At 42.5% G+C, this 23981-nt stretch overlaps 2 protein-coding genes across 11 annotated transcripts in view; both read left to right on the forward strand.

Moving 5' to 3' along the window:
• LOC121304647 (SLIT-ROBO Rho GTPase-activating protein 2-like) overlaps window positions 1-7277 on the forward strand; it is a 75741-nt gene extending 68464 nt beyond the window's left edge. For all 5 annotated transcript variants that reach the window (XM_041235908.1, XM_041235910.1, XM_041235912.1 and 2 more), the window contains 3 exons: window positions 697-849; window positions 1283-1607; window positions 3061-7277. In XM_041235908.1, coding sequence (XP_041091842.1) covers window positions 697-849; window positions 1283-1607; window positions 3061-3489 — 907 coding nt within the window. In that variant the 3' untranslated portion in view covers window positions 3490-7277. The remainder of the gene's footprint in view (window positions 1-696; window positions 850-1282; window positions 1608-3060) is intronic.
• Window positions 7278-11193: 3916 nt separating this feature from the next.
• LOC121304720 (inhibitor of nuclear factor kappa-B kinase subunit epsilon-like) lies at window positions 11194-23525 on the forward strand. 6 transcript variants are annotated; one of them, XM_041236071.1, is made up of 23 exons: window positions 11198-11346; window positions 12189-12338; window positions 12950-13055; window positions 13774-13914; window positions 14333-14468; window positions 14614-14795; window positions 15262-15422; window positions 15723-15833; window positions 15953-16132; window positions 16450-16655; window positions 17000-17058; window positions 17188-17279; window positions 17528-17620; window positions 18020-18092; window positions 18266-18378; window positions 19450-19526; window positions 19668-19763; window positions 19856-19895; window positions 20386-20487; window positions 20876-20972; window positions 21267-21364; window positions 21939-22010; window positions 23090-23525. In XM_041236071.1, exons 3-23 carry the CDS (start codon window positions 12969-12971, stop codon window positions 23121-23123), a joined length of 2250 nt encoding a protein of 749 aa, XP_041092005.1. In that variant the 5' UTR covers window positions 11198-11346; window positions 12189-12338; window positions 12950-12968; the 3' UTR covers window positions 23124-23525. The 6 variants fall into 6 exon arrangements, with proteins under 6 accessions (XP_041092009.1, XP_041092005.1, XP_041092006.1 ...); XM_041236072.1 differs by having other exon boundaries at window positions 12955-13055; XM_041236073.1 differs by having other exon boundaries at window positions 12189-12289.
• Window positions 23526-23981: the final 456 nt, after the last annotated feature.

A 23981-nucleotide genomic window follows, 5' to 3' on the forward strand; every position in this document is an offset into this window, starting at 1 on the left:
CCTAATATGCCCTTTAAGCTGTGTAACAGTGATGCACTTTACCACCACAATCTGCCTTGAGGAGTCTTTCCAGAAGAACGTTCTGTTTTTAGTTAATAGGAAAACAGCAGAAACGACACCACAGTATGCTGGCGAACACACATAGGATATGAAACAGGCTGTAAATACCTATTAGAAAGTAACTTAACCCTTTAATGTTACGGCACAGCTGTTCCAGTTTTGGGTGGTGTGTTTGGAGAGTGTCCCATATATAAGACTGTCTCCCAGGTTACAAATCTGAGCAGCGGATCCATCCTTCCCCTCCTCACAGAGCACGTCCGCAGACACTGATTGGAGGGGACGGTAATGAATCACAGGTTGTCACAGGGCAGAGCCAGTGAGCAGAGCACGTCAAGAGAAATGTCTGAAACGAATCGGTTCAATAAAACAATATCACAAATCCTCAATATTCTTCTCTTTACAGCTGTTGGGGGAAATAGCAACACTTTAATTTAATGATCCATTGTAAACAATCGCTAATGCATTTAGAACCGTTTGAAAGAATGTTCAAAACGAGGCTGCTAATAACAAAAGGCTAAAAACAACACAGTGTTATAACTAATATATTACACAGATTGAAACAACAGAAAAAGCTTTTTGGTGTCTGGTTAAATGAAGCGGAGGCTAGAAACTCTGTTTCCTGGTTGCTTTCCCCAGGGAGGACGGTTTCTCCGACAGGGCCAGTCCTAAATTGGAAGTAGAAGCTGCACCGGACGGAGCACACTCGGAGGAGAAGGTGTCCACTAGGGTCAGCGTCAGCTCTCCCACCGGAGGCCACGTGGCGGATATCTACCTAGCGAACCTCAACAAGTAAGAGACCCTGCTTCCTGCAGAGGGGTGCGCTGCTGTGAGCCTGTACACGCTTGTGTTCTGTCAGGTGTAATAAGACCGTCGCACAAGCACTGTGACAGCCTCAAGACACCTACTCAAAGAGCGTGGACCAGAAAAAGCTCATAATTCTGGTGCCAGTGGGTTTTGCCAAGCACCATGCCACTAGGGGTTAAAGCTTGGCTGAAAGGCGTAATTATTATTCTGTACACATAGCAAGCCGCTTTTGGTTCAGTCAAGGACAGCGTCCCAGCTTCTTGCTATTTCCACACATTTTATACCACAGCAGTGCTTTTAATAGATCTCGTGCTACTGCTAAACCATACGGAGTCCAGGTATTTATAGCATATTGTGCCCAATGCTTATTTGTATGAGCTAAACCTTCAGTCAATGTTGTGCTGTTTTGTGGCTGCAGACTAAGGAAGCGCCCGGAGTCCGCCAGCATCAGGAGGACCTTCCGGCCCAGCGAGGGCCACTGTACAGGGGATGGGCCCCTGGGGGCCACGGCTAGTCCTAGAGCCACCTCCATGCCAGTTGGCAGCCTCCCGAAAGAGGGTCTGGAGAAACGGCCAGTCAGCACCCATGGGGCCCTCAGCTCCATCACCCGGCACTCCTCCCTCAAGACCAAGGTGGAGAGCCCACAGTTACGCAAAGCAGCCACCGCGGGGCGCTCCAAGAGCTTCAGCAACCACCGGCCGCTGGACCCTGAAGTCATTGCCCAGGTAGAGCACAGCTCACAGGTGTGTACTACAATTATATACCTCTGTACATATACACCACTGTTGTGTGTGGTGCTGTGAGATGTGACATTGAACCAGGGGTGGGCAACGCCACTCTTCAGCAGCTATTCCAGTCCACGTTTTATAGATCGCATTGACCCTAGGAATTTTAATCAATTTGAAATCAAGTATGTAAAACTAGGACCTGGGCGATTCACTGAAATATTCCTAGACTGGAGTTCCCCAGCCCTGTTAATAGTTGTGCTGTGCATGAAAGTTCAAGTTCAGGGCGATGCCCTTGTCGTTTCTTTTTGTGTCTTTTCTGTGCTGATTTGTTATACCTTAGATCTTGGTTTTGGATGCCAGTTCAGCTCTGTTCTTCAGTCTACCGTACCCTCCAGTGAGAACAAGGCCTGTTTGTTTCGTGCTATTGATTCAGGACCCTGTGCGCTTTCGTCTCGGGTGGCGTCTTCCTAAACAACCCCTTACAGGTCCTCTTTGGTTACAGGAGTACAATTTAGGTATTGTGTTGTGGGCCCCCCCTTTTAGCTTTCTAATCGCTTATAATCCAGATCCATTCGTTATGCACACTGTCTCTGCAGTACCTATCGTATTACAGCAGCCTCAACATTGTTGAGTCTGTTCTCTGCAGCACTGCTTGCTGTGGTAATGCGATTACAGGTATAATGTTACCTTGTCTAATACTAACAGGGACTTTCAGTGAGGGAATTAGAAAGTGAGGATTGGGAGTTATGAACTCTTAAGCCGATGGTTCTCCATTCAGGACAGCTTAATGTACTATGCAGAGCGTCTCGGTGGATTCAAATGCTGTTTTGTTTGTGGCAAGCGCCAGAAGAATGAAGTGAAAGATTTTATTTATTGTAATAGGTTCCACTGTGATGCAAGCAGTTTGTCTGCAGGGGCAGAACAAGCTGAACTCATTGTTACAAAGCAGGATAAGAACTAGGTCAAAACTATTTCAAGTAAGGTAGCAGTTCTGCTTGTTTGTCTCATTTCTTACCACTATAGGAATTTTCTACGCTATAATAGTGGAATAGTGGACACTAACTATAACAAAATATATTAAAAGAAGCTGCAGTGGACAGTGGGTAATACTGGCTGGGTCTTTATCAGCAAATGGTCTTTTATACCCCATAGTTGCTAAGCTATTGCTTAAGTACTGTTAGCACAAGGAGGGGGGAAAGCTCTTCCTTGAAATAAGCAGAAAATGTTGATCTCCGTTAGAATTAAAATCCAATTAAAATGACAGTAAATTACACCTTAATGGGGGTTAATTTCAACCACAGTATTAAGTATTTTGGCACAAAACTTTTGCAACATAAACAGTTTTCTCCTTTACAGAGCCCCGTCTTGCTGCTGTAAATCTGTCGCTCTTTGTACAAAACCCTGGTTGCTGTCTGGACTCAAGCGAACACGCTAACCCTCCTTGTTTGCATCTGTCATCCTCCTCCAGGACATCGAAGCGACGATGAACACAGCCCTGAATGAGCTGCGTGAGTTGGAGAGGCAGAGCAGCGTGAAGCACGCCCCCGACGTGGTGCTGGACACGCTGGAGCCCTTGAAGACCTCTCCCTCCCTGCTGGGACCCACCTCGGAGCCCTCCAGCCCCCTCCACTCCCGCCTGCTCAAGGACTCGGACTCGCACCCCCTGCAGCGCAGCGCCAGCTCAGTCAGTGACGTGCCCAGCTCTTTCCGCCCCTGCAAGACTTCTGCCAAGGCTGCCGCACCCCCACGAGAGGCCAGACCCCCGGTCACCCGGCCCAAACCCATGGTGTACCACAAGACGAACTCCGCTAGCCCTGGCATGGGCTCTCCCACCTCCACCACCCCCCCTACACCACCGCCACCCCCTCCCCCCATGGATAAATCATGCATCGTGTGAGGCATGAACCAGCCTGGAGGCGGTGCTGGAAAAGGGGGAACCCTGGGACTGTGGGGGCTTCAGAGAGAGAAGCCCGCCTGGCACTACCTAATTTCTTAAAAAAATAATAACAAATAATAATTCTGTATAAATTAGTTGAGTGCCTCTTTTGCTTCAGAAGAAAGTACCCAAGCAGCAGTTCTGCAATTGTCTAGCTCAGATGAAGTGGGAACTGCCTCCATTTCAGGATTATTTGTCTCTGCTTTTTTCCTCTGCCTCCCCCACCACTTTGAACAGAATTGTCTGCCATGGTCAGGATAAAGAAACTAAAAAAAGGAGTTTGGACAATGCTCAGATTAACCCAGCAGCAGCAGCAGCAGCAACAAAGTCTACAAAAACAATCCACGGGTTCTGATTGCTGTTGTAAAAATGGCCCATCAGAAGAGATTTGTTACTGCAGTCTGGGGAGAGAGTGAAGTCTTCAAAAAAAAAAAAAAAAATAGCGCCAAACAGCTCCAGCTTAGTCTTAATACAGAGGTAAAAAAAAAAATAGATATATACTCTTTCTTGAATTTGGAGGATTCTTGGACATAAAAAAAACTAACAAGTGTGTGTTTTTGTTTTTTTTATTAATAGTTTTTTTTTGTTTTTTTTTAAACCCGTGCCTATTTAAAAATGAACGGGGTCAGGTCAGTGAAGTGTTGCATTGGAACTTATTACAGTGGGGTAAAGAAACACACACGCTTGTGCCAAAAGATATCCTCCTCCCCTTCCAAAGCATATTGACTTGCAAAAGGAGTGCAGAAGACAAGCAGCTTTGAGGATCCACACACTGTTGCTAGGCGTGGGTGACTCAGCTTCATTTAATTTAGCATGTTCACTGGGCGGTCTACCTGTGGAATGATCCTCACTCAGTGGATTCCAGGCTGGGATCCCTCTTGTGTAAAGTATGGACTTTGCAGGACTGAACATGTTCGTTATTAACACATCCTGTATGAATTGTGATTCTTCGCTTGAGCTGTCATGCTGTGAACTTAGCGCTCCTGCAGCGCTGGGTGCAGCAGAAGTTGGTTTTGCCGAACATGTCCATCCTGTAATATTTGTAAAGGGACTCGCGGCAGCTTGAGAGAGCATGCGTGAAAATGGAAAAAGAAATAAATCCATTCGATCTTCCAGAAAAAACTATGGCCTCTCATAACAAAATGCTTTTGTATCTTTGTGAACGTATATATCTGTAAAGGTTTTTTTTGTAGAGACTGGCAATAATTGTGCTGATAACTGGAATAATTTGATGTACATCAGTGTCACAAAGTGTAACATTCATCCTACAATAACTGCATTGAATAGGGCCGAAGTATATAATCCCAGGCTTTATCATATTTATTATAAGGGTTCATGCAAGTTATGATTTATGATTCTCTCATAAATGTGTGTGTGTATATATCTAGAAAAGCATTCATAAGACTGTTGTCATAAAATATATATTTTGTAATTTTCAACAGATTCTGCTGGGAAGAATGTGAAGGTGTTGACCTTTCACCTTTTGACCTTTAGCACAGTAGCCTATCAGGAGGCAACGAAAACAGAGCGCTGATGACATCATTTCCTTGCCTCCCCAGGGCGATCAGTAGACTTGAAAAAGACTACAGAAACTTAAAATAAAAAAAATAAAAAAATAAAAATTTAAAAGAAAATCCAAACTATTACACAACAATATAACCACGTATAGAGCAGAGTTCATTTTGGTTGGGAAATAACAATAAAGTCACTTCGATTCAGGCTAACATTGGTAGTAATACAACTGTGAATCACATTGGTTTAAATTGTGAATTCTGGGCCCATACAAGAAACATGTTTTTTTTTTGTTTTGTTTTTTTTTGAACACCGCTTACAATAAACCATCGTTAAATATTCAGACCCGGGAAGGAGATTTCAAGCCACAGCTGATGAACCTGTTTCTCTTGTCACTGTACGCAGATCTGCAGCTGTGTTACCGAGGTGATAACCACTCTGTACAGTTTGAGTTTCTGAAATCTGAGATCTCTTGTGTTTTTTTCCCTCTGCTTTTTACAGGAAACTAATGGAGAAGTAAATCAGTTTACAATGTAACCTCATTGTCAAACATTTCTTCCAAGCAATACAGTATAGTTATTATGTTAGTTACTGCTCAGGACTGGAAGCCAGAAAATGGGAATTAATTTCCGTCGTTATGTGGTCTATAATTATTTTTTCTGATCCTAAATTGGTCTAATTAAAAGAGTAAAATATATGGATCATAAAGGTATAGAATGGTTCAGTTAACAGGAATCATAACAATATATCTAGTGGTAGCTGATCTCCTGTCTAGAAAGCAACAGCAATAAAATGGTCTCAATCTGTGAGGCCTCCCTCACTAACCTTCCACACAAAGTTTAGTAGAAGTTAATTATGTTTGTAGTGAGATTCAAGGGACCACTAGAGGGCAGTATAGTAAAAAATAAAGGATTTCTGATAAGGTTCACTGCTGGAAGGATCAGCAATTCACGATTGATTCCAGTGCTAAAGGGATTAAAACTTAGACCATTAATGAGGTCATCGTGGTCACCGCTTCCCTCTCCTCTCAACACCACCCCTGTGGAATTTGCTTTCCTCCACTACCCTGGTCTCTCATGGCCTGAGACTGTAGGCTGTGTAGCTGAAACACAGACCTATCCTGGGGATTTGCAATAAGGAAAACGAACCGTACAGGGTAGTAATAACCAAGCTGCTTTAGATTGCATCCAGGGACAGCTGAATGAGATTCCTCTCTAGGGTGTGACAGGTTTCCATTACCAAAGCCTAGGTCAGGCACTGGATTCAATGAGAAAACACATCGCTGCTCTGTGATCAGTGTGGTGCCTGTGTTATTTGGCGCTGATCAATCAATCTTCCAGACAGAAGGGAAGATGCTCTGAAAGCCTCACCTGTCCTACTGATTTGTCTCTGACAGTGAATTAAAGCACTATTTACAACCAGAAGTGTACCTGATGCACCAGGGTTCTAAGGGATTTGGTTTTGTTATGCAAACATCGCAGACAGGCATCTCTCCTCCCCACATGAGCAGCGTTTGCTCAGTCATTAAATACCAGAGAACCCAGAAATAACCCTACTTGGACTGGCTTGTTTGTTTGAATGGAATTCACAGTGCAAGTACCCAATCAGCCTGTTCTGTGCGCACCATTGCGGAAAGCATGCATTACGAGATCAGAAATATGTAGCAGGTTAGAATGCGCTCCTTGTGTGATGTTCATCCCAGCCTTAAAGAAACTGGATTACAGGTCTTCTCTGTTTATTTAAGATGTAAGAAGTGAGCATTAACTATTAATACAAGGGGTGAAAAAGCAATGCCTTTTTGTTTTGTTGCTCTAAGCTGTTCCTGGTGCTGTTGTCATGCCAACAGTTTTCCAGGTTAACCATTTTAGCTTTCCAATCTGCATTCAGTTCCCATAATGCACTTGAAATGTTCATTGTGTGCTTGTGTACTGGTTGAGTGGGACCTTTTTATTTCTTATTGGTAGTTCTTATCAACTTAAAAAAAAAAAAATATATACAAAAAATAGACTGTAATGCCAATATATTTATAGTTGTCCATTCAAATGTCTATATATTACATGAATAAACCTGTGTTCAAATGTACTTGTATATACAATGTTGTACATTACAGAGGTACGTTATTCTTTTGGGTACAAAGCAATAGAAGTTTAGTCTTAAGATAAGCCTTATATGAGTATATGTGTAGTTCTTGTAGTAAACTTTTTTTTTTTTTAAATAAACATTGCTTGCTATAGATATCCCAGACTCTCTTGTCTCAATGTGTAGTCGATACCAAAATGCACTTGATAAGTGTTGTGAAAAATAAAGGCAGTTCATAATTAAGATTGTTACAGAGAATCGATGCGTAAATGTCCACTCTGAACATGTGGCACTCATGTAGACCAATCAGCAGCTGTCTTTAGAGACATGTGACATAGCGGCCTTTCATTTCCCTGTTGCAGCCTGGGATTCAGGTGTGACTCACGATACTTTTTAGCTTCTTCGCCTCCTTTAGAGAAGAGTCATGGTGAACTGGCTCACCATGCTCTGTTGTTACGGAGTTCCATGCAAACTACCCTGTGCCTGGCCAGTAGCAGAGCTCCAACATGTTCTGTAATAATGGGTTTTCATATGGTGTGTTTATGAATCTGCCTGTGGTTCAGCTCTTTTGTATCAGAGATGCTTTATTGTCTGCAGCAGTTCTGCATGGAGTTTTGCAGCTGTGCTTGCAAGGTGCTGGTGGTGTCTCCTGCTGTCAGCAGATTTGAAGTTCAGCAGCTGACCGACTGCAAGAGACCTACAAGATCATGGCTTTCTTTGAAATAACACATGTACTGTACCTGACTCGTAGATATCCTTGTGGTGAGAACCTAGCTCTAGTTTCAGTGGCCTCTTTCACACTCAATATGGAGAACTCGTGTACGAGCAAAACCCCACCACATTACTTAATACATTCCCATTGTTGAGATTATTTTAAAAGCTATTGGATTGGTTTGTTTAATAGACTGTCCATTGTTCCTTTTTAGTAAGTAAAACAATATAACTGATTGCCGTTTCGTTTTACAGCTGACTTTTTATTGAGGTTTTCCAGTCCAGTGGTGCTACTAAGGCAGGTTATTTTGGCTTGTATTGGAAATGTGTCCAGCAGCTGTGGTTTGTGAGACAGTGCTGAAGGCAAAACAAACGCTTGGCCTGCTGCAGCTCATCAGCGCTTGACAACATTTCCCCAACGTGTTTTCTTTGATCTAAAACTAAACTTCTGAAAAGTCTTGATTTGAATGCCAGTCTATATTTGAACAGAACAAACTTCAATGATAAATGCATGACATTTTAATAAATAACATTTTTAGAAATAATGCACGAAGGCATAAATGCATAAACAATTCTTACGCTTGCTGAAAGTTTCAATATTTTATATACGGGGTGTCCCACTATCAAAGACAATATTGGAGGGGAATCGCATCTCTCGTTGTGCTTGAGGAAGCCAAGCGCCTGATACTCAGTCCTGTATCCCACTTCAGCCATTCTCTCAACTCGGCTCAACTGCTTTACTGCGCTGGGCAGGAAATTCAGAGTCCACAATCCCTTTGAAACCTCCCTTTTTAACTTTCACAGCACCACAGGCGTGTTCTGGGAAACAGACCCTAGCTCAACACAGCAGAGCATTCACGCACATGCCTGCCCAGTTTTAATATACGTTCATTGCAGGACAGTGTAACTGCAGTCTCATTTGATTTTGTGTTTGCTTTCATTTCCTAAATGTATAAACAGATTGGTAAAGTTGGTAGGTAACTGATAACAGTAAGCACTTTAGTATAGAATAAATACCTACAATATTAACGTATATAAGACACTGATCTCTATATGAAATGGATTATGAATAAATACTGAATAAGAAATGTATAACATGCACTGTATAGATACTAATGTATAAGCATCAAGACCTACATCTATACTCCCCATTGAGATTTCTGATAATGTTTGCAATAGTATTTAGTGTCTCACCTGGTTCAGTTTGATTCAACAGCTGAGACATTGCAGGACTAGTTCGTACCAGTTTTTGAAGTAGGGCCCCTGCACAGCTGCTGTTACAGATTGGAAATAGCCAGGAGATTTAAAACCCAATTAGAAACTTCAATTAAAATTAAATTCAACCTCATTTTAAAAAAAAGCTTACTTTCCAGAAATACATGTGCCAGGTCAAGTACGCATTTCCAGCGAGAGAGAGAAACAGAGAGAAGGATCCTTCAAGGAGGCCACCAGAAAGTAGAGTAGGTTGAGTTGCAGAGTTGTATCACCACAGCTAGAGATAATCAAACAATTAAAACTTTGGAAAACTACTTCTGGAAGGCAGTAAAGAATAAAGGTTGGGGAAAACAAGTGATGGCCAAAAAAAAGCAATATTTACAATGGAAGACGTTCCAGCTTTATCTACCGCCACCCCTTTGATTCTGTGTAGGCTCATGTGTGCATTTTGCTTATTTTCAGTTATTATTATTATTATTATTATATTATTATTATTATTATTATTATTATTATTATTATTATTTCCTAAAGATCTTTCATAGTGAATATTTCATTATTAGCTGCCACTTGCAGTCAAATTTCCCATCTTACAGGAATTTTTTTAGGAGTATAGTGCCATCTGGTGGTGGTGTTTCTTAATTGCGATTTAATCTAGAAGCTGGAGCTAGTTAGGCTATTTAGGGTCTGGATAGTGCTGCTAATTACAGGAATCCCACAGGGCCTGGAATGACTAGGACTATCGTTTCCAAAAAAGGGGCTATCGAAATACACTCTCAGCTCGAATACTTATAAACTATAATAATACAATATAATAATAGAATATTATTATAGTTTATAAGTATTCGAGCTGAGAGTGTATTTCGGTAATACACGGTTGTGTTATTATATACAGTTATTTTAACGAGTTGCTACGACATCAATTAATTAAAGAAATAAATCAAAATCTATGTTTTTTCACTCTGATAATCTCGTAACCCTATTCGGAACATGTTTGGTCGCTAAGGCTTGGAATTGCGAATTGGTTTCCGCTTACAAAGCTGCGCTTCACAGCAAAGACCGGGAGCAGCAGCATCTATAAACTCCAAGAGAAAACTCGCGGCTGGCTTTGCAGTCCGCAGAGGCTCTGTCTTTATTGTTTTATGGACTGGGCAGTAACTGAACCCCAACAGCACAGTGACAACATAAAAGGAACAGAACACCTGTGTTGTAAAGATAATGGTAGCTGGGATTTCGTGGACTGTAAGGGAATATTTCAGTTGCAGTCTTCTGAAGACCATGCTCTGGGATAAACTGATAGAGATCTTCTGTAAAACATGGGTCCAAGTGCTGCACAGGCTGAGCTTGTCCTGTTAGGATAAATAAACTAATACTGGTTTAGAAGCATGCAGGGCTATCTGCTGCAAAATCTAGAGGTGGAGGCTACAAAATGCTGGAAGGTAACTGCCACACGTACTGTTCAGGAAAGGAAATACATGGTTCTTTCCTATTTATTTATTTTCAGCAACTCTGACAAAGTAGGAATTGTAGTATTTTTAAAATGCAAGCCCATACACTTTTTTAGAGACAGGGTATGCTGCATTGACTAAATTGTGAGGTTGTTGATGATCGTTTGAAAACGATTATTTTCGCTAGAGTCTATTGCCATTTTGAAAATTTGTAGAAATCTACCGTGTTTATTAAAAAATAAATAAAATAAAAAAACAAAACACTGCCCCCATCTGACCACCTTGATAATAATACAGCAAATCAAAAAAGGTGAGAAGTGGCCATTATTACACAGGGATGGTGCTAGGAAGGCATATTGTACAGGACTTTTAACTGTGTAGATTTACACAGGTAAACTAAATAAATATATTCAATTTCTTTAGCTCTGAAGCAAATGGTCTTTAGCAAAAATCTCGGATAAAAAAAAATAAACAAACAACGTTTTTTGTAAAAATACGCTACACAAATGTTAAGATCCATAGTGTAAATTCTAAATCATCTTCAAATAAAACGAGATTTAAAATTCGTCTGTTTCCACCGCGTTCCACTGTCAAACTTTGAACCCAAGTCTTTACTGAGTCCTATCTCTTTAAGAAGTTAAGCTTCAAAACCTGTAATAAACAAGGGAAGTAACGAAGCGAAAATGACGTTAGTTCCTGTCTTTTGTTAATGCAGTTAGAAGCCTTGGTAAAGTTCAGATACTTCATAACAAACAGATTAACCAGAGGGAGTAGTTTGCTTGGGTACTCCACGATTGCAGAACGCTTTAAATAGTCTGGGACTGGTAGTGTTCAAACCAAAAGCACGTCAAAAAAGGTAAGTCTGTTTTCTTGTGCAGTCTGTTACAGAGCAAAATCCATCGATTTGCAAATGTAAAGTGAGTTGTCTCATTTATTTATTTTATTTATTTTTTTAAAGTACACTATGTAGCGATTGTTTTATATCAATGCAATCAAAATCAATGCTTGTATCACTGAACCAATTGCTACAGTGGATTATTTCAGTAGCCTAGTCATTTTTCACGCAGTTAAAAATGAAACCAATGAACGATATACAACTGTATGAATAAGTCGACATGTTTAATGTGTTAAAACGAAGGAAATTGTGTTATGCTCTTAAATTCACAACCCTAACCGTGTATCAGCTATTTGGAAGTCAGTATACAGATGTCCCAAAACAGTCCCAATGCTGTTAGGAGGGCAGTGTGCATTGCCAGGTACAGCATGCTGTGTGTGAATGTATCCAGCACATATTGATGCAGATCTATGTGTAGAAATGTGCATGCACACAGATGTATTACTGCAATAGTGTATATGTATGCTTAAAATATATGGCTCAGGGGAGTGTGGATGCTGATAAAGAAATCCCTTTGAAAACGGCATGTCTCAAAGGTTAAAAGTAACCCCTCAAATGTGACATTGTGTTCTCTTGACAGGTTGTATTATGGTGCACAGTGTTATTGAGGTATTGTTCTGACGTCACTGTGGTGTGTGCTAACCACAAGCATCTAACAGCAGCGTTAATGTAAAATGTGCATTCATTTGTCGCTCATTTTCCGGTTTGGGCTGTAACCTCAAAACTGCCCATGTTCAGTTTACACCACCTTATAAACCGGGTCAGTGTAACTTTTGTTTTGTTTTTTCTGTCCTATTTTGTAGCCCGGAAGTTGACCGCTTCCTTTATGAAGTTTTAAAGAACATTGCTGCGCCTGTTTGTTTCGCTAGCGACTGACGTAGTGTGAGTGTGTTCACCTGCATGGGTAAGAGCCACTCAGCCTAGCTGCTATATTGACCCAGCAGCGCAGACAGGTAACAGCACCCCTTCCTTCAGCCTTACTTTAAACAATTTCAAACGGGAATCAGTTTTTATAATAACACAAGTATTTGAACAGGTCACTGCTGCAGTGGGGTCGGAAAAAAATGAAACCTAGACCTAGTAAAATGTGTCAAGAATGTGTTTATTTGTTCAAACCTCTACCACAGACTCATGGAAATACTGTGCCTGGATTTGAAGACAAGGGGTCTTTTCCTGACTTCTTTTTAAAATACAGAAGGAAAACTGAATAAATACTGTGTTATGACTTAATTTAGATCTTTTATTTAACATCATGTAATCTAAGATGATTGCAAAAGTCAGCAAGAAGCCATAATACTGGTACAGTATTTCAAAATGTGTTTTTCAGTATTATTTATCAGTTTATTATGGAGAACTACAAAGCGGTGTGCAGTTCATATGTTAATGTAACATTGTTCAGCAGGTTTCATTCGACTTTATGAAGCAAAATGAGTTCATTCTATAGGGTGATGCAAACCTTTTGGTCATAGCTGTATATTCTGTACCCTCCCTGCTGCTGTTGGAACAGGAGCAGTTCTAGGTGTTGCCCATGATTTACAGCTTCCTTCTCCCTCATTCTGTGTAGAATAGAGTTTGAAAAAATAATGCTGAGCACGGTCAACTACCTGTGGTCACTGGATGATGTGCTGGGTCAGGGGGCGACGGCCAGCGTCTACAAAGCACGGAACAAGGTGAGGGTGACCAATCCAATCAGAAACAAATTTAATTTCGATTTCAATCTGATATGAGGTGGCAGCGCATTCCACACTCTGGGAGCACAGTGACTGAAGCTCCCTCTCTCTCTTCCTTTTTGTGTGTTCTTGTGGGAGGCACGGCAGCCCAGCGTGAGCTGATCTTAAATCACATGGAGGAATATATTTGTGACTATAAGCAAAGGTTCCGCTCACTGCCTTTTACCTTCATTCTAATCCCTGTGTTTCTCACATAGAATAATACAAATGTGTATGTGTCTTTGATTCTCTGTAAAAGCTTACCACAGTAGAGCAGCAAAGTCTGATCAACAACACTGAATGCATGGTAAAGCAAAGATAAGGATGCTTTATTGTGTTGAAGTGTATATTAAAACACAGCAAATAATTTTAAACCATGGTGAATGCGTAGTATAACCAGGGCAAAAGCACGGGGGGAAACTGCAGAATGCAGGTTTACCATTGACAGCTTTTATAAAGGAAGATGACAAGTGAGTGTTAGATATGATAGACGCCCAGCTTGTCTGCTTACCATAGATGTGTCTTCCACTGCTACTGTACACTCAGGCAGGCTGTGTTTTAGCAGTATTATCACACCTTTTACCAACATCATGATTCAGTGATGTTTTCAAGGTACAGAATGCGTAAAAGCAATGCATCAAACAGTGAGTCATGCAAAGTGTTTTCCATGGTTTCTCAGAAAAGCGGAGAGCTGGTTGCAGTGAAGGTGTTCAACAACGTGAGTTACCAGCGGCCCCTGGAGGTCCAGATGAGAGAGTTTGAGATGCTGAGGAAGCTCAACCACGTCAACATTGTCAAGCTGTTCGCTGTGGAGGAGGTGGTAAGCAGGGAGCCATGCTGCTGAACCAGAGGATGTATGGAATTACTTTGGGGGTTGGATAATTGACCCAAGATCTGTGAAACCCAGGACATGTGCAGAAACACGTCTGTGCTGGAATCCCTGGAAGTTACCCAAGTTCCACATTCAAAACAAATATCGATGTTACATGAGAATTGTGTGCATATGGATACCACTTAGAAACAGCCAAGTTCGATGCTTTAAATTTGACTCTGTGACTGTACTGTGCATCACGAAACAAGTCAATAGTGAAAAAAGGGAAGTGGTTGAAAGAATTACAAAATTATAGTGGTGCTATCAAGGTGACCGTGGTGTTTGCTTTCTGATTCATTTTGTGCTCTCTTTAATACTGTAATCTGCAATCTATGCACTCTGCAAAGCTTCTGTTCCTCTTCCTCAGACCCACATCAACAACAAGCAGAAGGTTCTGGTGATGGAATTCTGCCCCGGAGGGAGTCTGCTCAACCAGCTGGAGGACCCAGAACATGCGTTCGGACTCCCGGAGTCTGAGTTTCTCATAGTGCTGCAGTGTGTAGGTGAGTGCAGGTCTACAGTGTAACCTGGTAGTCTCCGTACACTGTAGAGAGCTGCATGCTCTCTGTCTGGAGAACTGTTTGAACAAACAGAGAGGGCACTTCCTATTATGAGTGCCCTGACTGTCTATGTGCTGTGCCCTGGCAGTGGCTGGGATGAACCACCTGCGTGAGAACGGGGTGGTGCACAGGGATATCAAGCCTGGGAACATCATGCGGCGTGTGGGGGAGGACCGGTGCTCCATCTACAAGCTCACAGACTTCGGTGCGGCCCGGGAACTGGAGGACGATGAGAAGTTTCTCTCCCTCTATGGGACAGAGGAGTACCTGGTGAGTAACAGACTGACTGGAGACTTGCAGGAGGGGATGCTGTGCAAAGCACCTTGTGGTGTTTTTAAAATGAGAACAAAAACCTGCTTGTACGATTATAGGAGAGAGACAGACAGCATATGACAGGAAAGGTTGCCAAGTGTAACACGGCAGACACTAGGCGCGAAGAAGCGACCCTGCACTCTGCAAGCGAGCATCTTAACCGCTATGTAAACAAAGCCTTTTCATTCATGGTTATAGAGCTTTTAACCTCCTCCCACCAACAGGGGGCAGAAGCGCATCACACCACACTGCCTGTTGCACAAGCTTGCTAACATTCTTCAGTGGATCCCCAGAGCGTAAACCAATCTCCAGTCCAGTGTATGTGTGGAAGTGTGCCAACCTGTTTTTACCTAGGATTTCTGTAGCATACATAAGCCCAGATTGCATGTGTGTCCCGTGACATGCCCCCTGTGTATGTCCGCAGCACCCGGACATGTATGAGCGAGCCGTGCTCAGGAAACCGCAGCAGAAGTCCTACGGGGTGGCGGTGGATCTCTGGAGCATCGGGGTGACGTTCTACCACACCGCCGCTGGCAGCCTGCCGTTCATACCCTACGGAGGACCGCGCAAGAACAAGCAGATCATGTACGCACAGCACACGCAGAGATAGACAAGTGCACTGACAGCGTACACATTTACAACTAGCTAACAACATATACCCAAGTGACAAAACAAACACACTGTGATAGATGGCTCTTGTTGTGGAAATTTGAATTGCTACTCAAATAGTTGCATTTATCCTTATGGTGGTGTTTGTTAAACCCCAGCCCAAGATTCAGAACCACTGCAGCTATGTAACGGGTAAAGAGAAAGCTTGATTAACAGATAGATACAAAGAGCTGTGTGAAATGTGACAGCCACTGATTCCGCCGTTCCTCTCTCCAGGTATAAAATCACCACAGAGAAGCCGAGGGGGGCGATAGCGGGAGTGCAGCGTCTGGAGGACGGACAGATCGAGTGGAGCTATGACCTGCCTGTCGCGTGTCAGCTGTCCGCGTGAGTGTCGCCACAACGCTTTTTAGATTAGAGAATTGAAAGACTTGTAGGTGCAGAAAGCAAGCAAGCAAGCGAGCAAGCCAGCCAGCCAGCCAGCCAGCCTTCCCTTTCTGTTACAGAGGCCTGAAGTCCCAGCTGGTTCCGGTCCTGGCCAATATCCTGGAAGCGAACCAGGAGACGTGCTGGGGCTTCGACCAGTTCTTCGCTGGGACCATGGATATCATTCACAGAGTGGTGATCCACGTGTTCTCACTGCAGCAGGCCACACTGCACCAAATCTACATCCACGCTTACAATACGTGAGTGCTGGGCTGAGGCGTGTTGGCGCTAGTTTGTTCTGTTCATCCACGGAGTAAAAATGGGTCTTGAAACCCGTTACTTGGAGTATCATAGGTTGTGAAGATGTTTGAGGTTGTCCTTGTTAGATGTTTATAAAATCCACGCGGACACCGAAACAGTGTATTTAGTTCTGGTAGGATTGTCTCTTTGCAGTACTGAAAGGGCTAAGTGAGTAGTAAATGAGTTTGTGAATTAGAAAGTACACCTCGGAAGTATGCCTGCCTGATTAACTTGGGTGAAGGAGAAATGCAGTCGTCTCTCTCGTTTGCCTTGACAGGGTCTCTATTTTAATGGAGGAGATTTTCAAAGTGGCGCGGATCCATCCCAAATGCCAGCAGTACCTCTTTGATGGGCACTACTACCCCCTGGAGGCCAGCATGAAGGTGGGGAGCCTCCCCCCCACCTGCCAGGATAAGCCCCTGTTCGTGGCGAGCCTGGAGCCCGAGAAGCCAGAGAAACCTATCGGAGTGCAGTTCCGCGAACGTAAGCCAGGGGGCAACGGTGATATCACAGTGGAGGAGAGGAGACTGCACCACTCCCATTGTCATTTTAGTAGCATTCTCAACAGAACTCTCTTTGACGTTTTGTCCATGCTATTGTTGTGTAATAGATGACATATTTCACAGCTGAATGACACATTCCTGAACATAACCTACCGTTTCTGTAGGCAAGAATTGAGCAACTTAGGGTGTGGAATACAAATAGCAATATCTTTCATTTAATCTGTAGTTTTATTCCACGTTTAATTTAAAGACGTTGTGAACTTACTATATGGCCAACACTGTGAAGTCCTGGTTTTAATTATTTTTCTTTTCTTTGAATTAAAGCGGAAATCCCAGTTTTTCCACCAAGGTTTGATGTTCTTGCTGATTACAGTTTGTCAAAGGTACGTGCATTCTGTACAGATAAACAGCTGGCTATTGTCTGAAGAGTCTGCACCTGTTGTCATTTACTGTTAGTCATTTCAATGCTCAATGTGAGAGTTCTGTTTCTGTGTCTTGTTCCTTTTTCTCAGTGCATAGTGAGTGCAGTACACCAGTATTTAAGAATAAGCCACTCCTTACTGAAATGGCAGGCATTGGTATTGCAGGGGTTTTACTGGCTGATGTAAGTATAGATAAAAACGTGTATGAAACACCAGCTCTATCTATATAAGAGTAACATATTTGTACTATGCATTACCATGATTTACTGTAGTTTACCACTGTTTTACCATGATTTAACATGCATTAATTTTACTATGTCCCGGGGCTCCACTGACTGTCAAGAAAAACGTATTGATTTGATAAAACATTTTAACTTTGCATCCTAATTTTGTATACAAACTCCTAACTAGGTATGCTTTGTGTTAACAGGGAAAATATAAAGCTGGATGTGCTACAGAAAATCAACATGCTGAACCTGATGCTGTCTTTCTGCAAGAGTACTGAGGCGAGGGTGTACAGGCTGTGAGTCACAGCACATTGTGCAACTCTGACTCCTCTTCCCCACAGCAAGCAATAAAAAAAGCAGCTCTTCCCTGTTCTACTGTAATAGTGGTAGTAGTTGCATTGCAATGACATACTTGGTTATGTACTTGGAGACCATTAATATAAAGTGGAACGGGATTGCTATTTTTACAATAGCCGTTTCTAAAAAGCTAGAATAAAAAGCCAGTGTATACATTTTGCAGTAGCTACAAATATCTTGGCAGTGCAGCTAATAAACTCCAGTACATGTGTCCACAACACACATCATTTGTTTAGTACTCCTGTGTTTTATCATTCCTACAATTTCTTTTTTTCTGTTGGCCCCTCTGCTGCTGTCCTGCCTAATGCTATTCCGTTGAACTTTCTTTTTCAATGAAGCTGCGAGTTTTCAGTGGACACCGGTGTGCCGGAGCTCAAAGACTACCCAGAGCAGAGGAAGAAGCTGCAGCTGGTATGTACTGTGAGGAATACCGAGTGCACCGACGTTTCCTCTTCCATTCGGAGTTTTGCATCAGCATCTCCTCTCTCTCTCTCTCTCTCTCTCTCTCTCTCTCTCTCTCTCTCTCTCTCTGATTCACAGATTGACTTTTGTTAAGCACTGCAGGGGTTTCTTTTCCATTTCAGTTACAGGAAACCCTCTTGGGTTACATAAACAGCATCCGTGACATTCAAAACAAACTGGACCGAATGAAAGCAGAGTGGTCCAAACATTCGCAAATAATAGCAGAGGATAAAACGTGAGTATAAACACACACACACTTGCAGGGACACTGTGGCAAAGTGGTTTGCAGTGCGCAGGAATAACACAAGACAGTGAAAGTTCAATAAAACAGCTCCTTTATTTGGCTGGGTTGCGTGTCAACAACACTTAATTTCCTAAACGGGTCCTTTCCATAACCAATCGAAGGAACAGATTGCTCTGCCACATCCCCTGAAATACCCTCCACCATACCTCCTTCAGTGGAGAGTCCAATCACGTATCCTCCAATCTGACTGACACATTGCCTACTGCATTAAGGTGATGACTTCTGGTATTGTGGCCCTGCCCCCTTCCTGGATGACCGACTTCCAACTGACCCTGGAATGAACTGTCAAACCATCCAGTCCGGGGCACACTGTTCCCTTTACACAGCGCCCTCACAGGTCGGAAGGGAGATTGTTGACTAGGATTAATTCGCTTTCTGTCACAGACACTCACGGAGACACATACTCACACGGCACCAGTTGAATTGATTCATTTTCTATTTATTTTAGTATGGCAGTGTCCACACCGATGTTAGATGAGTTACTGAGGGAAAAGGCACAGCAAATCCTTCAGACCGTTATATAATGTTCCTCCTAGATTTATCTACAGCTCGACCACAGGGCTTCCGTGTTTCATTGTTCTTTCAGTTTTGTTTTTATTTCTGAAGATGGAATTGTTGAGTTACTGCCAGATTTCTGAGTTTGAACCTTTCATTAAAAGAAATGACTTATAAAGACATCAAGGTCCAGAAAGGGCATTTAGTCTTTTATTGATTGGCGATCAACACGTTTGCAATGTCATTCTGTAGTCTATCTTTCTTTTGTTGTTGTAATATGCATGTAGTGTGGTTTTAGCATGCTATAAACCTTTATAAGGGTATGCTTGTTTAACACTGGGTCGGGTCTCATTGGGTCTTATCTAGGCTGATCCTGGTCTGGCTTGGTTCAGTGTATTGCTCCTCACTGCGGTTTGCCCAATCTGTAAAGCCCTGCCAATGCTAACTGAATGGGATTTGTTTTTCTGCACCTCAAATACTACAGTTATTTCCATTGCTTTCTTTTAGCACACAGAGGATAGACTACTTGCTGGAAATGATATCGGCAATATACCATCAGTACCGGAAAGACAAAATGACTGTCAGTAAGTGTGCAACATCAAGCATCTGTCTCTATATGCTGCTCAGACTAAACAATGTATGGTCCTTAAGAGGTCAATGATACCTCAACAGATACATCGCAGAATGGTTTCTGCTGAGTATGGTCTGTGTGTCCTTGATCACAGAGATACCTGACGACAGAGCACACTCGCCATCCATCTGCTTCGCGCCTCTTCAAATGTCAAGTCAGGCGGCGTGCCAATTGCTCTGCAGACAGAAAGGTGAAAGGTCAGATTAGAGGTGAAAGGTCAAGAAGATGCCCAGAAGAAAAGCCAGTAAATATTAAAATGCAATCCGACTTTTCTTTTTACAGACCTGTCGTATAACGATGAACAGATACACAAGTTTGAAAAGTAAGTATAAATAACACACTGCGGGTTTTTTTTTGTTTTTGTTTTCATAGCCAAGTAGAAAACAGGAATGGAAGTGAGTGGGGTTTGCCGCTCTGTGGCAAAAGCTTCAACATGTACAAGTTCATAAGCCACTCAATGTGGATAAAGAATACAGACTAGAATATAGATCCATGACACGCATTATATATTGTGTTAATTAACACAGCCTGTCCTGACCGGGTACAGCTTGAGCAGATTAACCTCTTACTTTATTTTACATTTAAAACAAGTCTGTTCATTGGATATATGTCATTGTCACTTTTCTATACCCTGAACTGTACATGAACAATTCTAGCAGGTTTTTGTCTGCTCCAAGGCAATATCTTAAGGCGAATATTCTGACATTAGGAAGACTCCAAGCAGATTCTCTTTACATTGTGCATTGATGGCTGTTGCTACGGTACTTCGGATGAGATTTACGTTAGTAACATTTCATTTGGCGCTGCACTAGGATTAACTTGACAACGCATGTGAAGAAAGTGAAGTCCTTATTCCGAGATGAATGTGTACAGAAGTACCAGGCTGTGCTCTCTGTGATTGGCTGTTGGACCAGGTAAGCCTGTCGGTATTAACAGATTTTAACTAAAGGATGGGCATGCACATTATCTACATTAATCTACGACTTGTGCATAAGGGTCCACCATTCGAATGGGGACCCTAAAAATGTGTGTGTCAGACAGACAGATGGACATGATCAGGCAGAGACACGATCAGTGCAGTAGGATCTCCATTTTTAATGAGGATCCTCAAAATGCGTTCTTAGACATATTCATGTCAGAACTATTGAGGGTTCCTATAGTTCTGTTCTGTCGGGTTTTTTCAAGCTGAACTGATATATTAGAAAACAGACGTGGACTGCTCGATGATGAGGGGAACAGTGAAAATGAAGCCACTAAAGGACGGAGACACTGCATTCATGTTCCCACGCCATGTTTCTCCAGCGCGCTGTTCGAGATGAAGACTCAGCTCAGAGAGTTCAACAGTGTTTTCAAGAGTCTCTTTGGGGAGCTGGAGGGATGCCAGGATCACCAGAGCATGGTAAGGCACATCGCCTTAGAAATGTTGAGGGCTTGGGTTCCCTGGCAGTCCAGGCAGAGCACAAGGGAATAGCAGGAGCTGGACTCAGTCAGTGCCTGTACACATGACCTCCAAGGAGGACCAGGCGTTGCACTGCATGTCATGGGGCAGTAGGGGGTGCTAATCCAAGGTCCCAGCATGATATTGATGCCCCTGTTAAAAGCTGACCATGGTTAAAGTGCATTAAAGAATAGTAAAACTCAGTAGGTGCATGTTAGTGCACAGACTCCTGTTTCATTTGTTTCTCTCCCACAGACCCTGAAAAATGCTCTGCTGAGGATCCAGCAGGAGGCGCCCTGGCCCGACCCGTCAGCCGCCTATCTGGAGGACAGCCACGCGCAGATGGCTCTGAGGTGGGCAGGGTAGAGGTTCGGGTCGTTTAGGGATATGCCTGTGGAGCATTGGGTTCTTAAGAGTCAAAATGCAGTTATCTGTGTTCGCTGATGCATCAGTGCAAACAGTCCAGCAGCATCTCTAGCATCTAGCAAAACCTACTCTTAGTCATTTGGATTTTCCTATCAGTGTATTAGTTAGATTAAGAGCATTTTCAGTTTTCAGAACAATTGTTTATATTAGAATAGCAGCATTTACATCTTCCTGCAGCATACCTACCTTTTTGCTAAACTCTCCTACTTTCTAACTTCCAGTTGTATCTGGCTAAGCCCTGGCCATTCACAAATAAATACATTACAATGGCTGTGCACAAAGCGAATCTGTAACAGCAGTGAATCACACAACACTGCCCGTTACTTGCATCACATAAACTGCACGCACACGTGCAGGACAGCTTTTACTAACACACAACAACTACAAAAACAAATACGCATTCAGACACTGTTCTGTTCATCGCAGCACATCAAAGATTAAAAAGAGATTTGTTTTTCAGGGAGTGCAGTGTTAAGTGCTGTGTTTCACGTATTTTTCCAGGATTCGGCTTCTGAGAGACGAGATGCAGGCAGTGGCACAGGAGCTGCAGCACAATAATTGTATTATTGAGAGGTGAGCTTCAGGAGATTCAATTAGACCCCAGGTTTTGTCTAGAAGGACGTTTTGAATTTGTATTCCAGGCAGCGGATCGGTAGAGAAACGGAATACAAGTAGCATAGGAAATACTAGAAGTAGCTACATTCGTAATACTCAAGTCCGGTTTATTACACACGTTATGTATTGGGTTCCATGGTAATGTCGCTTTGCTTTTTGTAATTGTTTTTTTGTAATTGTATGAGATGGTCAGTGCCCATTGATTGCGTAAGTACTGTGCCACTAGGGTTACTGTTCATCTTTATTTATTTATTTATTCATAAACCCATTGAGACCGAAGCCTTATTTACAAGGGTGTCCTGGCAAGATGAACAGTAACAGACAGCAGTAATTTCACATCATAAAAATAACACCACTCTAAGAAAAACAACATCATGCATTCAATCTGGGATCAGAAACATTTACACTTCGATAATTCTTGGAACCTACTAATTAAAATGAACGTGAGGTTCATGCTGTAGGGGTCACTGTAATTAAATTGTAATCACCCAGCACAGAACCTACTCCAAGGCACTTGATAAGTTAATGGTGAAGAATAGGTAGCGTCCCCACATGCTGCTACAGCTGTTTAAATAACATACCTGGAATTTTCCTTTTCATTGTTAACATCCTGACAACTTTTTACACTTAACTTTAAAGTCTGTTTTAAAGCTCTTTTCAGAATGTCCGCTCTAGTGCACTGACAGTGTCAGGATTATTGCCCACGTTGTCAAACAGGTAACGCAGCGATAACGATCCGTGATGTGGTACGGAACAGAAAAGCCAGAGCGCTTCTTGGGTCTTTAGATGACAGATCTCAAACCCCAGTGCATTAGAGCAGACATTTTGAAAAGAGCTTTGAAACAGACTTTAAACTTGTAAGTGTAAAAAGTTGTCGGGATGTTAACAATGAATAAAAAAATGACAGGTATGTTTTTTTTTTAACAGTCGTAGCAACACGTGGAGACACGAGAGACTGATTTTGTGATGCTCGTAGCTCTGGTTTTGTTCTGTCGTGGCGGTGGATGGATGTCACTCACACACTTGTTTCTTTGCAGTTTCAGCGCTCTGACCACCAGCCCTGGTGTCTGATTCCCAGCAGCGGATGGAACTGACTGGAAACCGCTTCGGTCTCCAGGGTGTCCTGCTTCAGCATTAACTACTTCACACGCACAGCACTTTCGATATCCACCACGGAGTTTACCACTCCTTAAAGAAATGCTTGTCGTGTTTTGTAAATTAATATATATTTTGGCGTGAACAGCAGTACAGAGTTTATGTCTGTATTTGTGTTTTATTATTTTTTTTATTTAAAGAAGTTTACCCTGGCTCCCTCTCTCTGTCACCATGGTAGTACATTGGTTGCAGTTCTAATAAAGCACAGAAAGCTATGCTCATGTGTATCTGCCATAACAAAAGGGTCCAGCATTCCCTATCCGTCTGTCTACATGCATGTATGTAAGCTTGTCAAATACAATATATTATTGTACCATACCATGACTACCTAATTGCTTGTGTTGTGTTAGAATCGGTTTCTGAGCAGTACTGGATGCTGCCACAGGGTGGCACATTTTTCCTTATTGAGAAGAGCAGGGTACAGGTCCAGTCCACTTTGGCCGTGTGTTGATCTGAAACCCCTGACGTGGTATAGAATTAATAAGACAGATTAGTATTTAAATGCAGGGAATTAAATTTAAGTCACAAAGTGTCTCCTGAAACAACACAAGCAGGTGAAAACCAGCATAGACAGCACAGTGCTGATGAGTATTGAGATTCTCCAGCCTTGTACTATACCTCGTCTCTATGGACAGCTAACTCGAGCTGGTGATAAAGGTGGCGTTTCCATGCTTTTCCGAGTTATCACGTGACTTGGGCATGATATACTAATGATTTTACCCCAGAAATACTTGGGGGTTAAAGGTCAAGATGCACATGCGCAGCAGATGGTAC

This window comes from Polyodon spathula, chromosome 39 (assembly GCF_017654505.1).
Source record: "Polyodon spathula isolate WHYD16114869_AA chromosome 39, ASM1765450v1, whole genome shotgun sequence".
Taxonomy (NCBI): domain Eukaryota; kingdom Metazoa; phylum Chordata; class Actinopteri; order Acipenseriformes; family Polyodontidae; genus Polyodon; species Polyodon spathula.

What these genes read in the sequence shown, in the direction of transcription:
- LOC121304720 (XM_041236070.1), top strand. An exon ending in TACATCCACGCTTACAATAC is followed by an intron (nt 16,133 to 16,449) that starts GTGAGTGCTGGG and finishes TTGCCTTGACAG; the next exon opens with GGTCTCTATTTTAATGGAGG. An exon ending in GTGATTGGCTGTTGGACCAG is followed by an intron (nt 20,488 to 20,875) that starts GTAAGCCTGTCG and finishes ATGTTTCTCCAG; the next exon opens with CGCGCTGTTCGAGATGAAGA.